At 33.2% G+C, this 18,999-nt stretch overlaps 3 protein-coding genes across 3 annotated transcripts in view; 2 read left to right on the forward strand and 1 right to left on the reverse strand.

The window, feature by feature from the left end:
- Window positions 1-18,999, reverse strand: part of LOC127714274 (tereporin-Ca1-like) — a 470,404-nt gene that overhangs the window by 391,535 nt on the left and 59,870 nt on the right. The window lies entirely within an intron of this gene.
- Window positions 2,323-10,365, forward strand: LOC127715903 (UDP-glucuronosyltransferase 2B4-like). Its single transcript, XM_052222019.1, has 3 exons — window positions 2,323-2,391; window positions 5,910-7,309; window positions 10,362-10,365. The coding sequence occupies exons 1-3, from the start codon at window positions 2,350-2,352 to the stop codon at window positions 10,363-10,365; spliced, it is 1,446 nt and encodes a 481-aa protein (XP_052077979.1). The 5' UTR covers window positions 2,323-2,349.
- Window positions 10,757-12,001, forward strand: LOC127715904 (UDP-glucuronosyltransferase 2C1-like). The gene has a single exon (XM_052222020.1). The coding sequence runs from the start codon at window positions 10,757-10,759 to the stop codon at window positions 11,999-12,001; it is 1,245 nt and encodes a 414-aa protein (XP_052077980.1).

Here is an 18,999-nt window from a genome sequence, read left to right on the forward strand (position 1 = left end):
GACTATGATGAAAATGATACATTTTGGCTCATACATATTCAGTTTTTTGTTTAAATTAATTTTTTTCCATTTTAACTAAACTATATGTTTGTTTGCAACTTGGCACTACCAACATATATGGCTGATTTTAATTCTTTCATAAGTCATTTTACTACAGGTAGTGAATAAATCATACAGTATGTTGAAATTGTAGTTATCTTTAATCAACCATAGGTTTTAGCCTATTTTGTCTTCGAGTCTAATAGTACATATTAACCTTAATCTCTGAAGTAAATCTATTTCTTACGTTTAAATCATTAGATTTATTCATATAAATAAAGACGTCTGATAACAAGAACAAGACCTTAATTCCAACTCCGGAAAGGAATTTTTATAATGCACTACTGAGATAACCGTTTTAAATGGTTAGTAAGCCGTGATTATATGTTATGTAGATACGCCTTGGCTTGTTTAAATGTAATACTCTGAAACTAAGTACAAAATGTAGTTATTTAGTCTTTTAAAACTGTTTTGATTCGAGGTGCAAAGAGTCTTTTGACGACAATACCCCCATTTAGCTTACAAAATTTTAAGCCTGATATCTATGATGAGTTTGTTTATTAATATGTGGATTAAGAGTTTTTAACTATTTGACTACGGATACTAATTCAGATAGCATACAGTGGAAAAATATGGCAATGCATCATGTGATAGGAGTATTAGTATTGTATATAATTGATTAGAAATGTGTCTTTGAGAATACGTTTTGTATTTTTTAAAAAGGAATAATGACGGTATTTTGTCCCCGAGGTTATCATCAGATAAGTAGTCAGTTTTTCGGTCCTAGTATGATTTATAACATACATTTCTTAAATTGTCCGTGGATAACTTTATACATAATAAATAAAATAAGGTTAACTATCACAGGAAAAGTTGACTTAGATGCATTTGGATATTATTTTACATCCGTTTTTGGTCGTATAGCTCTTCACGTGTTTCGGTATTTATACATTCTTGGCTTTGAAATATTTTGTTTTGACAAAAGAAAATTCAGAAAAGCTCGTCATAAACATAAAATTTATAAAGTGATATTTGCATATCCTTAAATACCGACCTTATTTTTCTATTAGCTTTATATTTTACTAAAACACCACTGATTCTTCGTATATATAAGCATCAGGTTCAGAGAGATTCAGAAAAAATATCAACAAAATCTATCAATATGCATCAATGATTAATTATTTCGAATGATTGAAGTCCATAGGAACATTAAAAAAACTTTCTGATGTAAACTTTTAACTCTAATATACCGAGAAGATTTGGCGTTTATGTACACAAATCAACGGTCTAGTCGTATAAAGAGTAAACGCTTTTTAACGAATACTTATTTTTGCATACATATTTTCCTTTTTTTCTGAATATGTTCCTTACCAGAAATATCGTTTAAATCCTTATATTCACACAAAGAGAGGGGCATCGTTGGCCGAAGGGTTTAAGTAGTCGAACTATTGTATCACTACCCTGTCAACACTGCGGCACGGGGCAGGTAAACTCGACCCTAATCTTAATTGACTGGGATTGTCAGTTTTCCTACCGAAGGTCGATGGCTCTCTCTGGGCACTTCAACTCCCTCCGCCAATGAAAACTGATCGCTATGAAATAGCTCAATAGTGCTAAAAGTGGCGTTTAACACCAATCAATCATATATTCAATCTCCTTATTACAGATTCATAACTTTTTCTCTTCAAATTCACACCTTCAAGTCGACCGAACTCTTTTTTCTTATCCATTTTTTTTATTCATGAACATATAACCACACTTATCCAATATTCTAGTGAAAGGTCTCTGTATTATTTACCAGTAATCCAGGTTTACTCTCTGGTAAGAATGATGAGCATTATTTATAGAGTATCGTTGGTCATCTCAACGAGATTGATTTTCCCGCTTGAGTCGGTACGGCGAAAGTGAGAAAAGCAATCGAGTTGAGATGACCAATGATAATCTGTTTATCGCTATTTTACCTATGACGACGTTGTTAAATTTATTGACAACGGCACGTGTGCCTTTAGTTTCTAGCGATAAATTTTCATATCATTTTACTGTGCTGAGAACGGAAATTATCAGTCAGTAAGATCAAAGGAAAATTTCGTAACATAGCGATAAATTACATTACATCTAAATGAAACCATATAGCAAGCATGAAATAAACAAATATTTATGAAAATAATCATTAATCGATATGTGTCATCTAGCTTGTTTAGTAAAAATTGTTTCCGGAAATAGTTGACTTTCCGTTATCAATTAACTAGTATGATTTTGCAATCTCTTCCTGATCCGGAAATTACACAAGTTTTAATGTTGATTTAAAATATGATTATGAGCTATTCAAGTCTAAATAAGAAATACAATATAGTAAGTTTGATTCTATAATAATTATAGTATGTAATATTTTTTTTTAACACAAAAAAATGAGGATAAAGAGTACCGTTATTAATCAACGCTTACGTAAAATAATTTCTCTAATTAGTTCTGGATATATGATTTTATATTTTTAAAACTTTTTATCTTTAATTTTGCTAGATAATACATTTTGAAACAAAAAAAAATATTACAACATTTGACAACTTTATCAAGTAGACATTTATACTTTGTAGGTTGTCAATAAGTAGTTGCCTGTATTTTGTAACTGTACATGAATTCTACTTTAAATACAGAATATACATCTGAAGATTTTGTATTCTGTTCAGACATATGATTTGCCTTGTGTAAACAGAACATTATTATTGTTATCAAATAATTAATTTCATAGTATTGCTTGTCATTTATTTATTAATTTTTAAATGTTAGAATATTATAATTAATATTCCGTTTGTCAAGGAGTTTTTTTAATTTACTCCAGAAATCATCAAGAAAGTGACATTTAAGAAATATGTGATCATAATCGTCAGTGGTGTTGCAATCATGACAATTTAAAATATTGCAGATCTTCCACTCTTTCAATAAAACTTTACCATATAGAAGAAAGTGTAGCAATTTCCAACGGAACACTTTGCAAGGTGAATCATACTCGGCAAAACAGTCATATTCGGTAATAGGTCACGTCGGTTCTTACCAGACCAGACAATGTGGATGGTAAACCACAATCTAAGACGCGGTAAAGATGTCGTTAGATAGTTAAGACACAGACACATCGTATAGATCAACCAATTCATGATGATGTCCATAACATTTACGGCGTGTTTTTTTTAATCTCTCCTCCTCATAACTCTGTTGGAGCAGTTTCGGCGTAAGGAACAAATTTCTGTATATGAAGTCATTATAGTGTGAAAATGCACGAGCATAACCATGATTACGTATCAACTGATATGTGTAAACACCATACATTGATGCATAGGGTATGTTATTGCTGAGAAATGGGAAATTGATAATAAGGAAGTTGAAATCATCCTATTTGTCATAGATTTTTGTGTGAAGTCGTCCATCTGTGTCAATATTGAGGAAAAGATCAAGGTATGAAGCAGTCCTTTATTTAGTATCAATAGTATTCTTAATTTAAAGTTCATTTGGATGTATGAAATGTAAATACTGACTGAAATATGGGTTTTAAGTGATTGGACATCATCAATATATCTGATAAGACAGATAACTCCTAATTTCTGAGAAGTAGTTTACTCCTCTTTTCAAATGAAATATATATAAATGTGGATACAATATACTCCATTAATTCTTTCCAAATAGTTCTATTAAATTCTACGCTTAATGCATTAGATCGAGGTGCTTTGTCCTATTTCATCTTAAATAACATACATCTGTACATTCTTCAACCCTTAACCTTCCTTCCATTATATCATCCTCTCGTGTCGTTAATTAATGATCAATAGTTGTATTATCAATATAATCGTTAATCAATTGTATAGATATAAGAAGATGTGGTATGAGTGCAAATGAGACAACTCTCCATCCAAGTCACAATTTGTAAAAAGAAAACCATTATAGATCAAAGCCCGACCTTCAACACGGAGACTTGGCTCACATCGAACATCAAGCTATAAAAGGCCCCATAAATGACTAGTGAGAAACCTTCATATCTGGATTTGTACTTTTTTAAATACCATTATTGATTTCTTTTTCAATTTTAAAATTTTGGATAATTCAGTATGTATCACCTTTTAGAGCACTTATATTTTTTCATTTGTCTATTTTTTTCCAACTACAAAAAGAATTTTGTATTTTTTTCTCTTCCTTTTACCCAGTTTATCCTCAACCTTATTTGAGCTCCATTTGTTTTTATTTCATATATTTTGTTTTTTAAAATTTACTTTCATCATACATTAATTCTTTTTGAACATGTTCTATTACCTCATCTTCACTATAATAATTTCATTTTATTTTTTTATCGTATTTTCCAATACATGTATTTCACTTATGTTTTGTTTTGCTTTTCTCTTACAGTATGTAACCTTGGACCTCAATTTTGAATAAGTCCCATTGAAGTGCAATATTTTTGGTAAATTTTGTTTTATTTTTATATTGTTGAATTAGGCCATTCATCATTTTGTTTATGTTGAATATTTTATGTACCTTTTCCATGACTATGCATTTATCAGATGCTTTAGTCAGACAAATTACTATAGAATCCAATACTTTTTATTTACCAATTGTTGACGGAGGGGCACATGCGCCATATGCTGATCATGAAGTCAGAATTTCTAATTTGTTTATTCATTCATTAAGAATTCAATATGTCATATTTCATTTTTTGTAGTGTGCTTTTTAAAGAACTGAAATGTTCGAAGTTTTATGATTTAAGACTAATCTAGAAGTGAATTTAACATACAAATTGTTATGTCATCACTCACATTGTAACTACAAAATAGATAAAAATAAATTAAGAATGGAAATTGGGAATGTGTCAAAGAGAAAACAACCCGACCACAAAGTAAACAAAGGCCACCAAAGAGTCTTCAACACAGTAAGAAAAACCCGTACCCGGAGGCGGACTTAAGCTGGCCCCTAAACAAAAATGTGTACTAGTTCAGTGAAAATGGACGTCGTACTAAACTCCAAAACATATAAATGAACTACAATTTTAAAAAATATACAAGACTAGCAAATGCTAGAGGCTTCTGACTTGAGACAGGCTCCAAAATGCGGCGGGGTTAAACATCTCAACCCTCTCCCTTTACCTCTAGCCAATGTAGAAAAAACAAACACACAGCAAAACGCACAGTAAAACTTAATTTCAAAGAAGTCCGAGTCTGATGTAAGAATAGGTAACATCAAAACATACATTTAGAGTATTAGCATTTGATACAGTTGGCGATCCAGAAAAGTGTTAAGGATGCATGCAATTTATATAGGGTTGTTTTAATTTTTTACAGTTCTTGGTCGACTATCAATCCCCGATTAACTCATCAGAATAGTATTTATCATTTAAGGACTAACATGATTTACTGCAACCCTTTTCTAAAACTGTTTATAAATTAAGAAATTTGTTAAGAAACTGAGGTTTTACTTCTCTTAGACAAACGTTATCATAACATGAGTTGTCTACTACTTTTAATGAGGGATTTTGTTAATTAAAATTTTCAACTATTTCGGTTTTTTACATACTTGGCTTTCAAGCATTAAGAATTGAGTGTTCCTGGATGAAGTAAATCCAGAAAAATGCTTCGGACATTTGAAATGCACAAAGTATTGTTTTCATTTTTTGTGAAATGCTATGTGGCTATTTAGGAAAAATCTTAGGTTATGTGTTGGTCCTTTGTGCTCATATAGTTCATCAAATATTTTTATTATTCTCAGCTATCGTTGATTTTCAGGTAACGTATTATCAGTAAAGGAAGTCTTTTAAAATTGATTCTGCCTGCTATTTTGTCTGTAAAACAATGAATTATAGGTATAATTTGTTTATTGACCATTTTTTTCAGAAAAAAATGAGCTCCAGTATTTTGTATCTTATCATCCTTCTGTGTCTCGTCATTATCAAAACTGATGCTAAGAAAATTTTATTCCTGATGGCTCAATCAAAAAGTCATATGTTGCCAGCAATACCTGTTGCGGAGGAGATGGTAAAATTAAACCATACAACTACTTTTGTGGTAGCAGCTATAATGAAAGAGGCGTTGGCATCTGAAGGCATAACACTTTCACACTCTATCATTTCAAAGAGTTTTGATAAGTATTATTATGAGGACATTATTCGGGTTACACTTGAGAAAATGGCACAAGATTTAAAAGTTGAATCGCAGGTGAAATGGTTACAAGGAACTAACGCTCTCTGTCACGAATTTATGAATGATAAGAAATTGATAGACGAATTAAAAGAACATAAATTTGATATTGCTGTTATAGACTACGCACCTGTTCTTTGTTTCACTATTATGGCTTATAAACTAGATCTGCCATTTGTCTCTTTTGGTGCCTTCATAGATCAAACCTTAAATCGAGTTCCATTGAACCCAGCTTTCACGCCAACATTTTTTTCTGCATTCAATGATAAGATGACATTCTTTGAGAGAGTTTGGAATACGCTGCGATATATTTGTTTAGTTGCTAGACCTGCAGCTCCAACGTTAGAGAACCTGGCCGTCAAGTATGTCCCAGAAAAACCAGCTATCTCTAATCAAGAAGCAAAACAAAAAGCTATGCTTTATATACATGACAGTGATATTCTATTTGATTATCCACAACCGTTTCCGCCAAATGTAATACTTTGTGGCGGTCTTGCTGCACATCCGTCGAAAAAAGTATCAAAAAATATCGACACATTTGCATCATCAAACAAAGGCTTGGTAGTTGTTTCTTTTGGCAGTATTTTCAAAACATTTCCGAATAATACCTTCGGGAAAATGATTGAAGCTTTTAAACAAATATCTGATCTTAACTTTGTGATTCGACAAGGAGATACAGAGGAGACAACAGACAATATTTTGAGACTTCCATGGATCCCGCAGAACGATTTACTCGGTCATCCCCGTACCGTTTTATTTATAACTCATTGCGGTAGGAGTGGAAGTATGGAGGCTATCTACCACGGAATCCCTGTTATTACATTTCCCTTAAGTATTGACCAACCTTACAATGCAGCTGTTATGGAAGACAAAGGTTATGGTATCAAGATGGATTTACATGATTTTTCTACTGAGGAATTAATTGCCAATATTAAACAAGTAGCTTTTACCGATAAGTATAAGCGTAATATTAAGCAAGCATCGGACATATTCCACAGTCGCCCACAAACTCCTGCAGAAAGGGCAGCTTATCATATCGATTTAGTTGCCAAGCATGGTGATAAACATTTTCGACACTTTGGGATAGATATACCATGGTATTCGTTTTATCTTGTTGATGTTATATGCTTTCTTTTGTTAATGAACATAAGCTCCTCTGTCGTAATGTATTTAGTGTTTAGGAAATGCAGAAGACATTTGAAAAACAGAGCTATTAAACTTAAAAAAGAATAAAAAAACAATAGATATTTAAAGATTGTTATTTTTTAAATGATTATCAATTATCACATACTGTACACGATATATAAATGAATTTATATTATTGTTTTATGTTTTAAGTGCGCTGTTGGATTATTTGTAGAATTTGACGTCTACCTCTTATCTAATTCTATTTAGTCAAATATATAATCAAAATGCCCTATTTGACATCATATATAATGCAGTTCTACCGATCTAAATGAGGGAATGGATTTTTTTAACAGGTGAGTCTAAATTAAATTTTCCCATTGTTTCTCCAAGTACTAAAGTTATTGACTCTAAGCAATATGTTTTTCCCAAATGAAGTAAAAATATGTTAAACTAAAACTATATATGTAGCTATATTTAAACCATTGTGGTGACGTCAGCCTATTCATTTTCCGTGGATTCTTTTTCTAGAATCAACGCTTCCTAAATCTGCCGCTGAAATTGACTCACCAAATTATATTCAATTGTTTCCTTTGTATGCCTAATTTCATTAAGTTTGAATTGGCTAATTTACTGATTTCTGTTCACTAACGGAATTAATTTAAAAACTTACCTTTAATTTTTGTAATTTTTATATGCCTTCACTGGGAATCGAACCCTTCCTTGAAATCTGTTATGTGTGACTGACATCAACACACCGACGAAACCTCTCGGCTACCAATGGGTTACACTATAGATGTTTATTATATATATTTAAATGAACATCTGATATACATCGGTTCATCGGACACACAGGGCTTGTACCTTTATATAGACAAAATAGGCAGTCGTATAGTATGAGTTGGTAGCCGCGAGGTTAGCATGGTTAAACTCAATGAGTTAAAGATCGGGATTTGTCGGTTTAGTTCGAATCCCTGTATTCTCTCTGTTGTTCCAATTCTTAAGTTATCCTGGTTTTTTTTCTAATTTTTCAAGTTATAGTGGATATTTTTGTAATAATAGCGAGTTTTACCGGTTTTTTTTATTATTATTGGCTATTTCACATGTTTGAAACAAAAATGATTACATTCTATTTGTCAATTTTTGTTTTATAAATACAGTATGATTTCATCTGTTTTACTACATAATTTTACAAAGGTTTGTTTGCAAATTCCTATGCGAGAAAATCGTGATGTGCCTAGAGTGCTAGAAAAATTTCGATAACATAATTATTATATATACTTTATATATGCTTTTTGGTCGGGTTGTTGTCTCTTTGACACGTTCCCCATTTCCATTTTCAATTTTATTAGAAATAATCTCAAATATGTCTTATTTTGTATAAACAGATAATATTCATATGCCTGGTAATATAAAGATCTTTAAAGGTAGAAGTGTTATATTTGTATTTTGTTAACCAATTAATTGTGATCTGAGATTTATGAATGCATCGTTGGACACGATAACATGGTTATTTAAACTCACTTACAATACCTTCTAATTAAGAAAGGCTTTAATTTTGAAAAGAAATTAACACAATAGTTTAAGTTATAGATACAATGGATAAGCGTAGATTCATGAAAAACAAACCATTCGCCCTCCGGGCTCATGGTTTCTTTTTCAAGAATCCACGCTTATCCATTGTATCTATATAACATCGCCCAGTTGATTCGATATATCAGAGTTTCTTTTTTCGGTATGATTTCGTGATAGGGATTACTGCTGACAAGGGGACCATGCGCTAATACGATATTCAAAATCCTCTTTACAATTTAAATCGCCGAACACGAATATTCAGCACAATTTCAATTCTTCGATCGCCGAATGACAACGTTGATGCCAAATTCTCCTGCACCACTACATTTGAGTTGAGGGATATGTATTAAAATATTCTAGAACTTATCACCTTTTAAAAAAGCACTTTAAAATGAATTCCTGTAAACATGAATTAAAGTATGCTCAGATCTTCCTGGTTTTTACTAGCTCAATAAAACGAACCGTTTCTATGGAGCAACATTCCAGCAACGCCTGCATACGGAGTATATATCTCCCAGTTGATACAATATTCTAGGACTCGCATTTCCTATCATGAATTATTTGATAGAGGGGTGCTGTTCACAAGGAAACTATTAAACCAATACTTCCAAGTGGGAATATTTTACGGACGCCATCATGAGTTGGTTGACGGTTATGGAATATGTTTCACAGGTGGCGATGGATATATTCTAATTGTCGTAAGTACAATCCCGTCCCCTTTTCCCCGAATGTGACCTACCGAATAAGACTTATCACCGAGTTTGTACTTTCATAAGCAATACATCGGGTGCTACATGTGGAGCAGGATCTGATTTCCCTTCCGGAGAATCTGAGATTACTCCCAGTTTTTGCTGGGGTTCGTGTTGTTCAGTCTTTAATTTTCTATGTTGTGTTTTGTGTACTGGCGTTTGTCTGTTTGTCTTTTTCTTTTTTAGCCATGGCGTTGTCAGTTTATTTTCGACTTATTAGTGTGAATGTCCGTTGGTATCTTTCGCCTCTTTTTTTATATATACACCTCATGTATTCTCTCCATGGCCCAAAACTTTAGTACACTACTTATAGGACTTATTGTCCTCCATTGACATTTTCCCCCGTGTTTTGCCTTTTTGGTAGAAACTATAGTAGATAAACAGAAACTGTGAATAGGTTTGTTGTCAGGTCAAGTTGAAAATCACTGGATGTTCAACACAATGACTTATAATCCAATACATAATCAATCATAAAAAAAATTAATGTAAACACCAGACACATGAGGTTACAAGGTTGAAATAAATTTCGAGTAATGTCATTTTATTGGAAATCTCTAGTGAGTTGGGATTTTGTATCTATCAATTCGATTATTTAAAGATAGTTAGATCTTGAGACTTTCCCGAGAGTCGGAAGATACCAAGGAGATATTGAAACTCATAAGTCGAAGACAAGTCAATTATCAGTTTCTTTGATTTTCAGGTAACATAGTATCAGTAAATGAAGTCTTTTGAAGTCGATTCAGTCTATTATGATGTCTGTTAAACAATGATTTATAGGTATAATGTGTTTATAAATAATTTTTCAGCAAGATGATTGCCAGTATTTTGTATCTTAGCATCCTTCTGAGTCACGTCATTATCGAAACTGATGCCAAGAAAATTTTGTTCCTGATGGCTCAATCAAAAAGTCATATGTTTCCGGCAATACCTGTTGCGGAGGAGATGGTAAAATTAAACCATACAACTACTTTTGTGGTAGCAGCTAGAATGAAAGAGGCGTTGGCATCTGAAGGCATTAAACTTTCACCTTCTATCATTTCAAAGAGTTTTGATAAGTATTATTATGAGGACATTATTCGAGTTACGCTTGAGAAAATGGCACAAGGTTCAAAAATTGAATCGCAGGTGAAATGGTTACAAGGAACTAACGCTCTTTGTCACGAATTATTGAATGATAAGAAATTGATAGACGAATTAAAAGACCAGAAATTTGATATTGCTGTTATAGACTACGCACCTGTTCTTTGTTTCACTATTATGGCATATAAACTAGATCTGCCATTTGTCTCTTTTGGTGCCTTCATAGATCCAACCTTAAATCGAGTTCCATTGAACCCAGCTTTCACGCCAACATTTTTTTCCGATTTCAATGATAAGATGACATTCTTGGAGAGAGTTTGGAATACACTCCGATACATTTTTTTAGTTGCTAGACCTGCAGCTCCAACGTTGGAGAATTTGGCAGTCAAGTATGTCCCAGAAAAACCAGCCATCTCTAATCAAGAAGCAAAACAAAAAGCTATGCTTTATATACATGACAGTGACATTCTATTTGATTATCCACAACCATTTCCTCCAAATGTAATACTTTGTGGCGGTCTTGCTGCACATCCGTCAAAAAAAGTATCAAAAAAACTTGACACATTTGCATCATCAAACAAAGGCTTGGTAGTTGTTTCTTTTGGCAGTATTTTCAAAACATTTCCGAATAATACCTTCGGGAAAATGATTGAAGCTTTTAAACAAATATCTGATCTTAACTTTGTGATTCGACAAGGAGATACAGAGGAGACAACAGACAATATTTTGAGACTTCCATGGATCCCGCAGAACGATTTACTCGGTCATCCCCGTACCGTTTTATTTATAACTCATTGCGGTAGGAGTGGAAGTATGGAGGCTATCTACCACGGAATCCCTGTTATTACATTTCCCTTAAGTATTGACCAACCTTACAATGCAGCTGTTATGGAAGACAAAGGTTATGGTATCAAGATGGATTTACATGATTTTTCTACTGAGGAATTAATTGCCAATATTAAACAAGTAGCTTTTACCGATAATTATAAGCGTAATATTAAGCAAGCATCGGACATATTCCACAGTCGCCCACAAACTCCTGCAGAAAGGGCAGCTTATCATATCGATTTAGTTGCCAAGCATGGTGATAAACATTTTCGACACTTTGGGATAGATATACCATGGTATTCGTTTTATCTTGTTGATGTTATATGCTTTCTTTTGTTAACGAACATAAGCTCCTCTGTCGTAATGTATTTAGTGTTTAGGAAATACAGAAGACATTTGAAAAACAGAGCTATTAAGCTTAAAAAAGAATAAAAAAACAATAGATATTTAAAGATTGTTATTTTTCAAATGATTATCAATTATCACATACTGTACACGATATATAAATGAATTTATATTATTGTTTTATGTTTTAAGTGCGCTGTTGGATTATTTGTAGAATTTGACGTCTACCTCTTATCTAATTCTATTTAGTCAAATATATAATCAAAATGCCCTATTTGACATCATATATAATGCAGTTCTACCGATCTAAATGAGGGAATGGATTTTTTTAACAGGTGAGTCTAAATTAAATTTTCCCATTGTTTCTCCAAGTACTAAAGTTATTGACTCTAAGCAATATGTTTTTCCCAAATGAAGTAAAAATATGTTAAACTAAAACTATATATGTAGCTATATATCGCCTAGTTGATTCGATATATCAGAGTTTCTTTTTTCGGTATGATTTCGTGATAGGGATTACTGCTGACAAGGGGACCATGCGCTAATACGATATTCAAAATCCTCTTTACAATTTAAATCGCCGAACACGAATATTCAGCACCATTTCAATTCTTCGATCGCCGAATGACAACGTTGATGCCAAATTCTCCTGCACCACTACATTTGAGTTGAGGGATATGTATTAAAATATTCTAGAACTTATCACCTTTTAAAAAAACACTTTAAAATGAATTCCTGTAAACATGAATTAAAGTATGCTCAGATCTTCCTGGTTTTTACTAGCTCAATAAAACGAACCGTTTCTATGGAGCAACATTCCAGCAACGCCTGCATACGGAGTATATATATCTCCCAGTTGATACAATATTCTAGGACTCGCATTTCCTATCATGAATTATTTGATAGAGGGGTGCTGCTCACAAGGAAACTATTAAACCAATACTTCCAAGTGGGAAAATTTTACGGACGCCATCATGAGTTGGTTGACGGTTATGGAATATGTTTCACAGGTGACGATGGATATATTCTAATTGTCGTAACTACAATCCCGTCCCCTTTTCCCCGAATGTGACCTACCGAATAAGACTTATCACCGAGTTTGTACTTTCATAAGCAATACATCGGGTGCTACATGTGGAGCAGGATCTGATTTCCCTTCCGGAGAATCTGAGATTACTCCCAGTTTTTGCTGGGGTTCGTGTTGTTCAGTCTTTAATTTTCTATGTTGTGTTGTGTGTACTGGCGTTTGTCTGTTTGTCTTTTTCTTTTTTAGCCATGGCGTTGTCAGTTTATTTTCGACTTATTAGTGTGAATGTCCGTTGGTATCTTTCGCCTCTTTTTTTATATATACACCTCATGTATTCTCTCCATGGCCCAAAACTTTAGTACACTACTTATAGGACTTATTGTCCTCCATTGACATTTTCCCCCGTGTTTTGCCTTTTTGGTAGAAACTATAGTAGATAAACAGAAACTGTGAATAGGTTTGTTGTCAGGTCAAGTTGAAAATCACTGGATGTTCAACACAATGACTTATAATCCAATACATTTTTATTTGTATTATGAACTGTTCCTATATTTAATTTATGTTGTCCAATATTTTTCGAAATCCAGTTCAGCGCCTTTGGGACGTCGCAAGGGAATTGATCTGATAATTATAAAATTGATCTTACAGATCTTTGGTCTTATTTTAATTTATTGGCCAAGCTCTTCCCTGAAATTAGCAAATTTGATAAGAAATGGATTTTGTTTGTGAAATTTTCTTTCCAATGAAAACAAATTTGATTTTATATTATTGTAACATCATTTTTACATTGAAAAAAACTGTGTTCATCAATTGAAAACTTCAAAAAATTTGTTTATCAGGGGCGGCATAAAAGAATGTATAGGTAATTTACTTATTTTGTTTTTTAGGAAGTGAACGAGTTCCTCGACCTCACCTTTTCATTTTATTTTCTGAATTTAAAACACTTATTTGTCTTCTCAAACATTGTTTTAAAATCTACTATGCACTGTCGGCTCATAGTTATTCGTCGTGTGCCAATTTTGCGTATTTTGTGGTTATTAGTAAACGCTGAACCTTAATGTGCAACGAAGTACAATTTTTTCTATGGTTTACTTTGCATACGTTATCAATTCCACGAAAATATAATCTTTCCTCCATCCAAGAAAAATTGGTATCAACGAAAACGAATGAATCCACAGTAGTGTTTTTCAATGCAGAATCCTGACAAAATCTGACAATTTTGCAAAACCGTGCTTGATACAAATTTCGATGAATCATTTTTTAATATATATTTTTGAATATTGTATAATCTTAACTACATTTTGATAAAAAAAAAACGAAAATGTTCTGTCCTTTTTAATTAAGATCCCCATCTACCTTGAATTAAAGCAAATTTGGCAGATATACAGTACATAGATATTGTTAACTATAAGCATAATGTTCAAACTCGGCACAAAATAATTTTTGTTGTTGATTACAGCGCTAACTTCGCAAGGATTACATTTTGATACAGAATACCGGGTAATTCTGACACTTCTTATAAATATACGAGGAAAGTCAATCGTTGAAAAAGACCGAAAATATCGAATAAATAGAAGGATGAGTCAACATTTATAAGTTAAACAGTCATGCACAGACAACTCAACAACCACAAATATAAATATAAATATAAAAACAAAAGTTAATAAAACTAAAACTTTGTAAAAAAGCTATTGATTAAGCAACACACAATTGACCAAATATCAACAAATGAACTCCGATCATACTAAGGATGAACAATGCCCCTTCCACTATCCACAATAGTTGGTTTGCTAATTTGTGTAAGATTCAGGCTATCGGTCGTATTGAAAGCCCGGTGCTATAATCATGTTACAAAGACAGGATTGAGCGGGCATCCGTTTTCATCATTGTGAGGAACACTCACAGCATTTGATTGTGGGAGTTGCAATGCGGTGAAACAAGTAATATAAACAGTTGTGTCGATCAATTTTTGTCATCTGGAGGTTTGGTATAGACGTCGATGAAAGAGAAACTACACATAAAACAAACGATATCTAGAGGTGAACATACTGATTAAACAATTAAAGAAATATCCAAAAACAATACGTCAAGGACTCAAATGCCTCACATCTAGTGAATAAATTTGACATACATGATTGACTATCTGCTATAACATCAAATCCCTAAAAGACAAAACATAATCAGAAAATGGCAGAGTTTAACACAGACGAGGTTCCTCACTTGGGACAGGAATATGAACGTGTTTCAGAATCAAAGTAGCTTTGTAGTACTAAAACATTAATTCGTCGACAGTTTAGAGGAAGGAAGGTTATCTAAAAGTTGCCCGAACCAAGATAGAGTCAATTTGAACTGGTTATCTATAAATTTGAATTATACGGTATATCGCCAATGTCAATATTTAATCAATGTATTTTTCTATCGATTAATTCCGTCTTGTCAGTCATACAGTGCATTCATTATTATTCATGGGATATCATTTTTTGTAGATTTCTTTGGTATAAGTACACCACGAATTCAAATGTTAAACGAAGAACAATTTTGTTATAGGCTCGCCTGTATGAATACCTGTGGATTAAATATGTTCGAGATATACTTATTTTCGCAAAATTTCATAGACAAAATTTAAACACGAGTTAAACATTTCAACAAAATACTAGTTTTTCAATGGCTTGTTTGCGAAAATAAATCACCAAATGATAAACAATGAAGGTTCTGCAAACTAAGTCGAACGGAATGAATGGTCGGAAATTTGACTTGACTCTGCAAAGGGGTATTATGGATAGAAACAGATTTTTTGTTCATTTACGTACAGAGAGCGTGACACTCCCTTACATGATACATCGGATTCACTAACGACCAGTAGTTGCGCATTTTATGGATTCCGCATACCCAAACGTGCATTTTGTTTTGAAATATGCTTCACTGCCGACTTCCTAGTGTACAGAAGTCCAATTCTCTATATCCCAATCAACCCATTTGGGTCATGTTCAGAGGAAATCAGAATGATAATTTTACTACTTGATGAAAAAAATGTAACTGATTCTATTCGGAGCATACCCGGCTACGACGGTATAATGTCTTTTTAGTTTTGAAATTGTTGCACATTTTATTGAAATGGCAGTGTGCGGAAAACGTATAAATATTTGTTGTGACCTGAAAATAGTCAATAAAAAATGACAAAAATAAAAAATCGACAGCCTTAATTATTTTTCCTGTCTTGAGAAAATATTTAAGTGTATTGACCGATGGATTTCGTTCTTGCCAATAGCCTTTATAAAAAGATTACTATAACTTCCTTTCATTTAACCCCCAAGGGTGACTGGGGAATAGAAATATGGTCACCATTGGTCTTCCTCCGACCGGCGGTAAAACCCTCGCTAAAGTGGGGCGTCCGTTTGGCTGTGCGGGATGTACAAGTTCGTAGTCACGTCCGGTCAGAATGGGGACGTTAAATTCGATGCCTCGTGTAAAGAGAGTGCCACGCTCTTTGCACGTTAAGAACCCTTGCAACAACTCTTTGAGGGGTCCGTAGGCGACCTGTTGCAAGGCTAAATTTCTGTCCCTATCCAATATACCCTCATTTCCCGTGGCAGTCTAAATTTCTCCGACCTTAATCCCTTAATCTATTACAGAACCTACCTATTGTATTTATTGTGAACTTGTTCTCGTCCTGAATATGCATGAAATATTTGCCACTGGACGTTAAGCAACCAACAATCAATCAATCAATCCTTTCATTTACTTTAATTCTATTTCGCCTCAGACGAGTTGAGTAAGAACTATTAGAGTATCATCGGCAATTGAAACTGCGTGCTTATCCGCGTTCACAGCCAGATATCGGTGACTTGTCGAAAAATGATTTTATAACTTGTAGAAATATCTAATAAAGTCATACACAAAACCACCACTTGTTGTTAAAAATCTTATTAAGCGGTTAAATTGAACTCAACCCAGGCCCTAAAATGCCACACTGGCCCTGTGTTTCATGTGGAAAAAATGTCACTTGGTAATGTAAAGCTTTAGAGTGTGACTTGATATCATGTGGAAAACTTGGTATCATGTAGATTGTCAAGGAGGTATGCAAGCAGTAATGGATAACATAGTTGATAACAGTAACCTGTCCTGGAATTGTATTAAATGTGGACTCCCATACTTTAGCAGTTCATATTTAACCATATTGAACTATCATCATCTGTTACAACCATTTCTTTTTCGTTATTAAGTGACATTGGTAGTCCTGGACAGCCCCATGCATGTTCATCAACAATCTCACAAAAGGACAACAGAAAACAAATTATAAAAAAAGACCGAAAAATAAGTTACTTAGACCTTTGAAAATAGTAAATATTAACTTCCAGTCTATCAAGAACAAAAAACCAGAAGTAAATATTTTGATCAATACCACACAGCCTGGTATAATTAATAGGTACTGAAACCTGGTAAGATCCTAAAACATCATCATATGAATATTTTGCAAAACATCAATACACAGTATTTAGAAAAGATAGACCACCAAATAAAAGGGCAATGTCATGCAGACGTTCTCATAGCTATATCATATAATTTTTGGTGCAACTAGACCCATGATGTGAAATAATATGGGTAGAACTATTGATATAAAATGCACGTAAATGTTATATATGTGCTTATTATCGACCTCAACCAGAATGAATCATTAAGTAGAATAAACGTCAGCTCAAAGTCAGCCAAAATTGTTGGGGGTGGGGGTACTTTAATTTAGGAAACATCAATTGGGAAACATCTAGTGTCATCCCTAGAAAAACAAACCAAAAGCAACATCTGTGATCATACCAACTCGAAATGATAAATTATTGTGTTAACCAATTATCCAGTCATTATTGAAAAAACTGAAACCATGCCACCATTTAGAGCGGCAGACCATGATATTGTATATATAAAATGTTTACTATCACTAAAAAGATACTAAACTAAGCCACCTAAAATTTATGAACATAAAAACGCAAACTGTCAAAATATAAAAGAGGATATAGATGAAATATATCAAGATATCATGCATTAAAAGGATAATAAAGATACAAATACACTTTGGATAATATTTAAAAATTCTCTGCAAAAACTATCTCTGAGAAATAACCACAGAAAATGATGAGACACAGCAAAGATTTACCTTGAATAACAGACAGTCTTAGGAGACAAATGAAACAATACAAGTAAAAATATCAGAATTATAAGTTGAAAGGGCAAGGGAACCTAGACCAACTCAAAAAATTAAAACATGAATTACAAAAACAGCAAAGAAGATCTTATTGGAAATATATTGAAGATATGATATGTGGTATACCAATTGATGACAACCCTACTACTATATCAAAAAGTTTTCCCAAAAATCTTTTTAGCTACATAAAAACACAAAAGTTTGAAAGCTCTAATATTCCACCACTACGGAAAAAGGGCTCACTAACATCTGATCCAAAAACAAAAGCAAATATACTAAATGAACAGTTCTAAAAAGCATTTACGCCTGTAACAGATGACCCCATACCAGATAAGAGCGTCAGTAAACATCCACAGATGCCTGATATTTAAATACAAAAACAAGGAATAGAAAAACTTCTAAACAATATCAATATTAGTAATTTTAAAAGCAGCTAGGCCTGATCTCATCCATGGAAACATATTAAAAGAGTGCAAGACATCTCTCACTCCCATCTTGTCAATCATATTTCAAATATCACTGGAAAGATCCAAATGACTGGCTTCGTGCAAGTGTATGTCCAGCGTTCAAAAAAGGCGACAAACACGATCATATAAACCACCGTGAACAACGACACATGCTGGGTGTTGGGTATTTTTGACACGGGGTGGTGATTTTGAAGCGGAGAAAAAGCGATCAAGGTAAGTAAAAGTATCAAAATTTATTTTTTGAGAATTGTTAGCACCAAATAATATATTGCATGGAAGGAACCGAACCATAATCTATTTCCAACAAGCAGAAGCAGACGTTTCCGGTGCTCATTTTTCTCAAACACCTCTCCCTAGTTTTCTGTGTTGCAGATTTTGAGACTTCATATTCAAG

The sequence above is a fragment of the Mytilus californianus genome, unplaced genomic scaffold, assembly GCF_021869535.1.
Source record: "Mytilus californianus isolate M0D057914Y unplaced genomic scaffold, xbMytCali1.0.p SCAF_9, whole genome shotgun sequence".
Classification (NCBI taxonomy): domain Eukaryota; kingdom Metazoa; phylum Mollusca; class Bivalvia; order Mytilida; family Mytilidae; genus Mytilus; species Mytilus californianus.

Bases quoted from the DNA above. Each gene is read 5' to 3' on its own strand.
- LOC127715903 (XM_052222019.1), top strand. From the start codon at position 2,350: ATGATTATGAGCTATTCAAGTCTAAATAAGAAATACAATATA. The intron at 2,392-5,909 runs GTAAGTTTGATT...CATTTTTTTCAG, and splicing joins TAAATAAGAAATACAATATA to AAAAAAATGAGCTCCAGTAT.
- LOC127715904 (XM_052222020.1), top strand. From the start codon at position 10,757: ATGGCACAAGGTTCAAAAATTGAATCGCAGGTGAAATGGTTACAAGGA.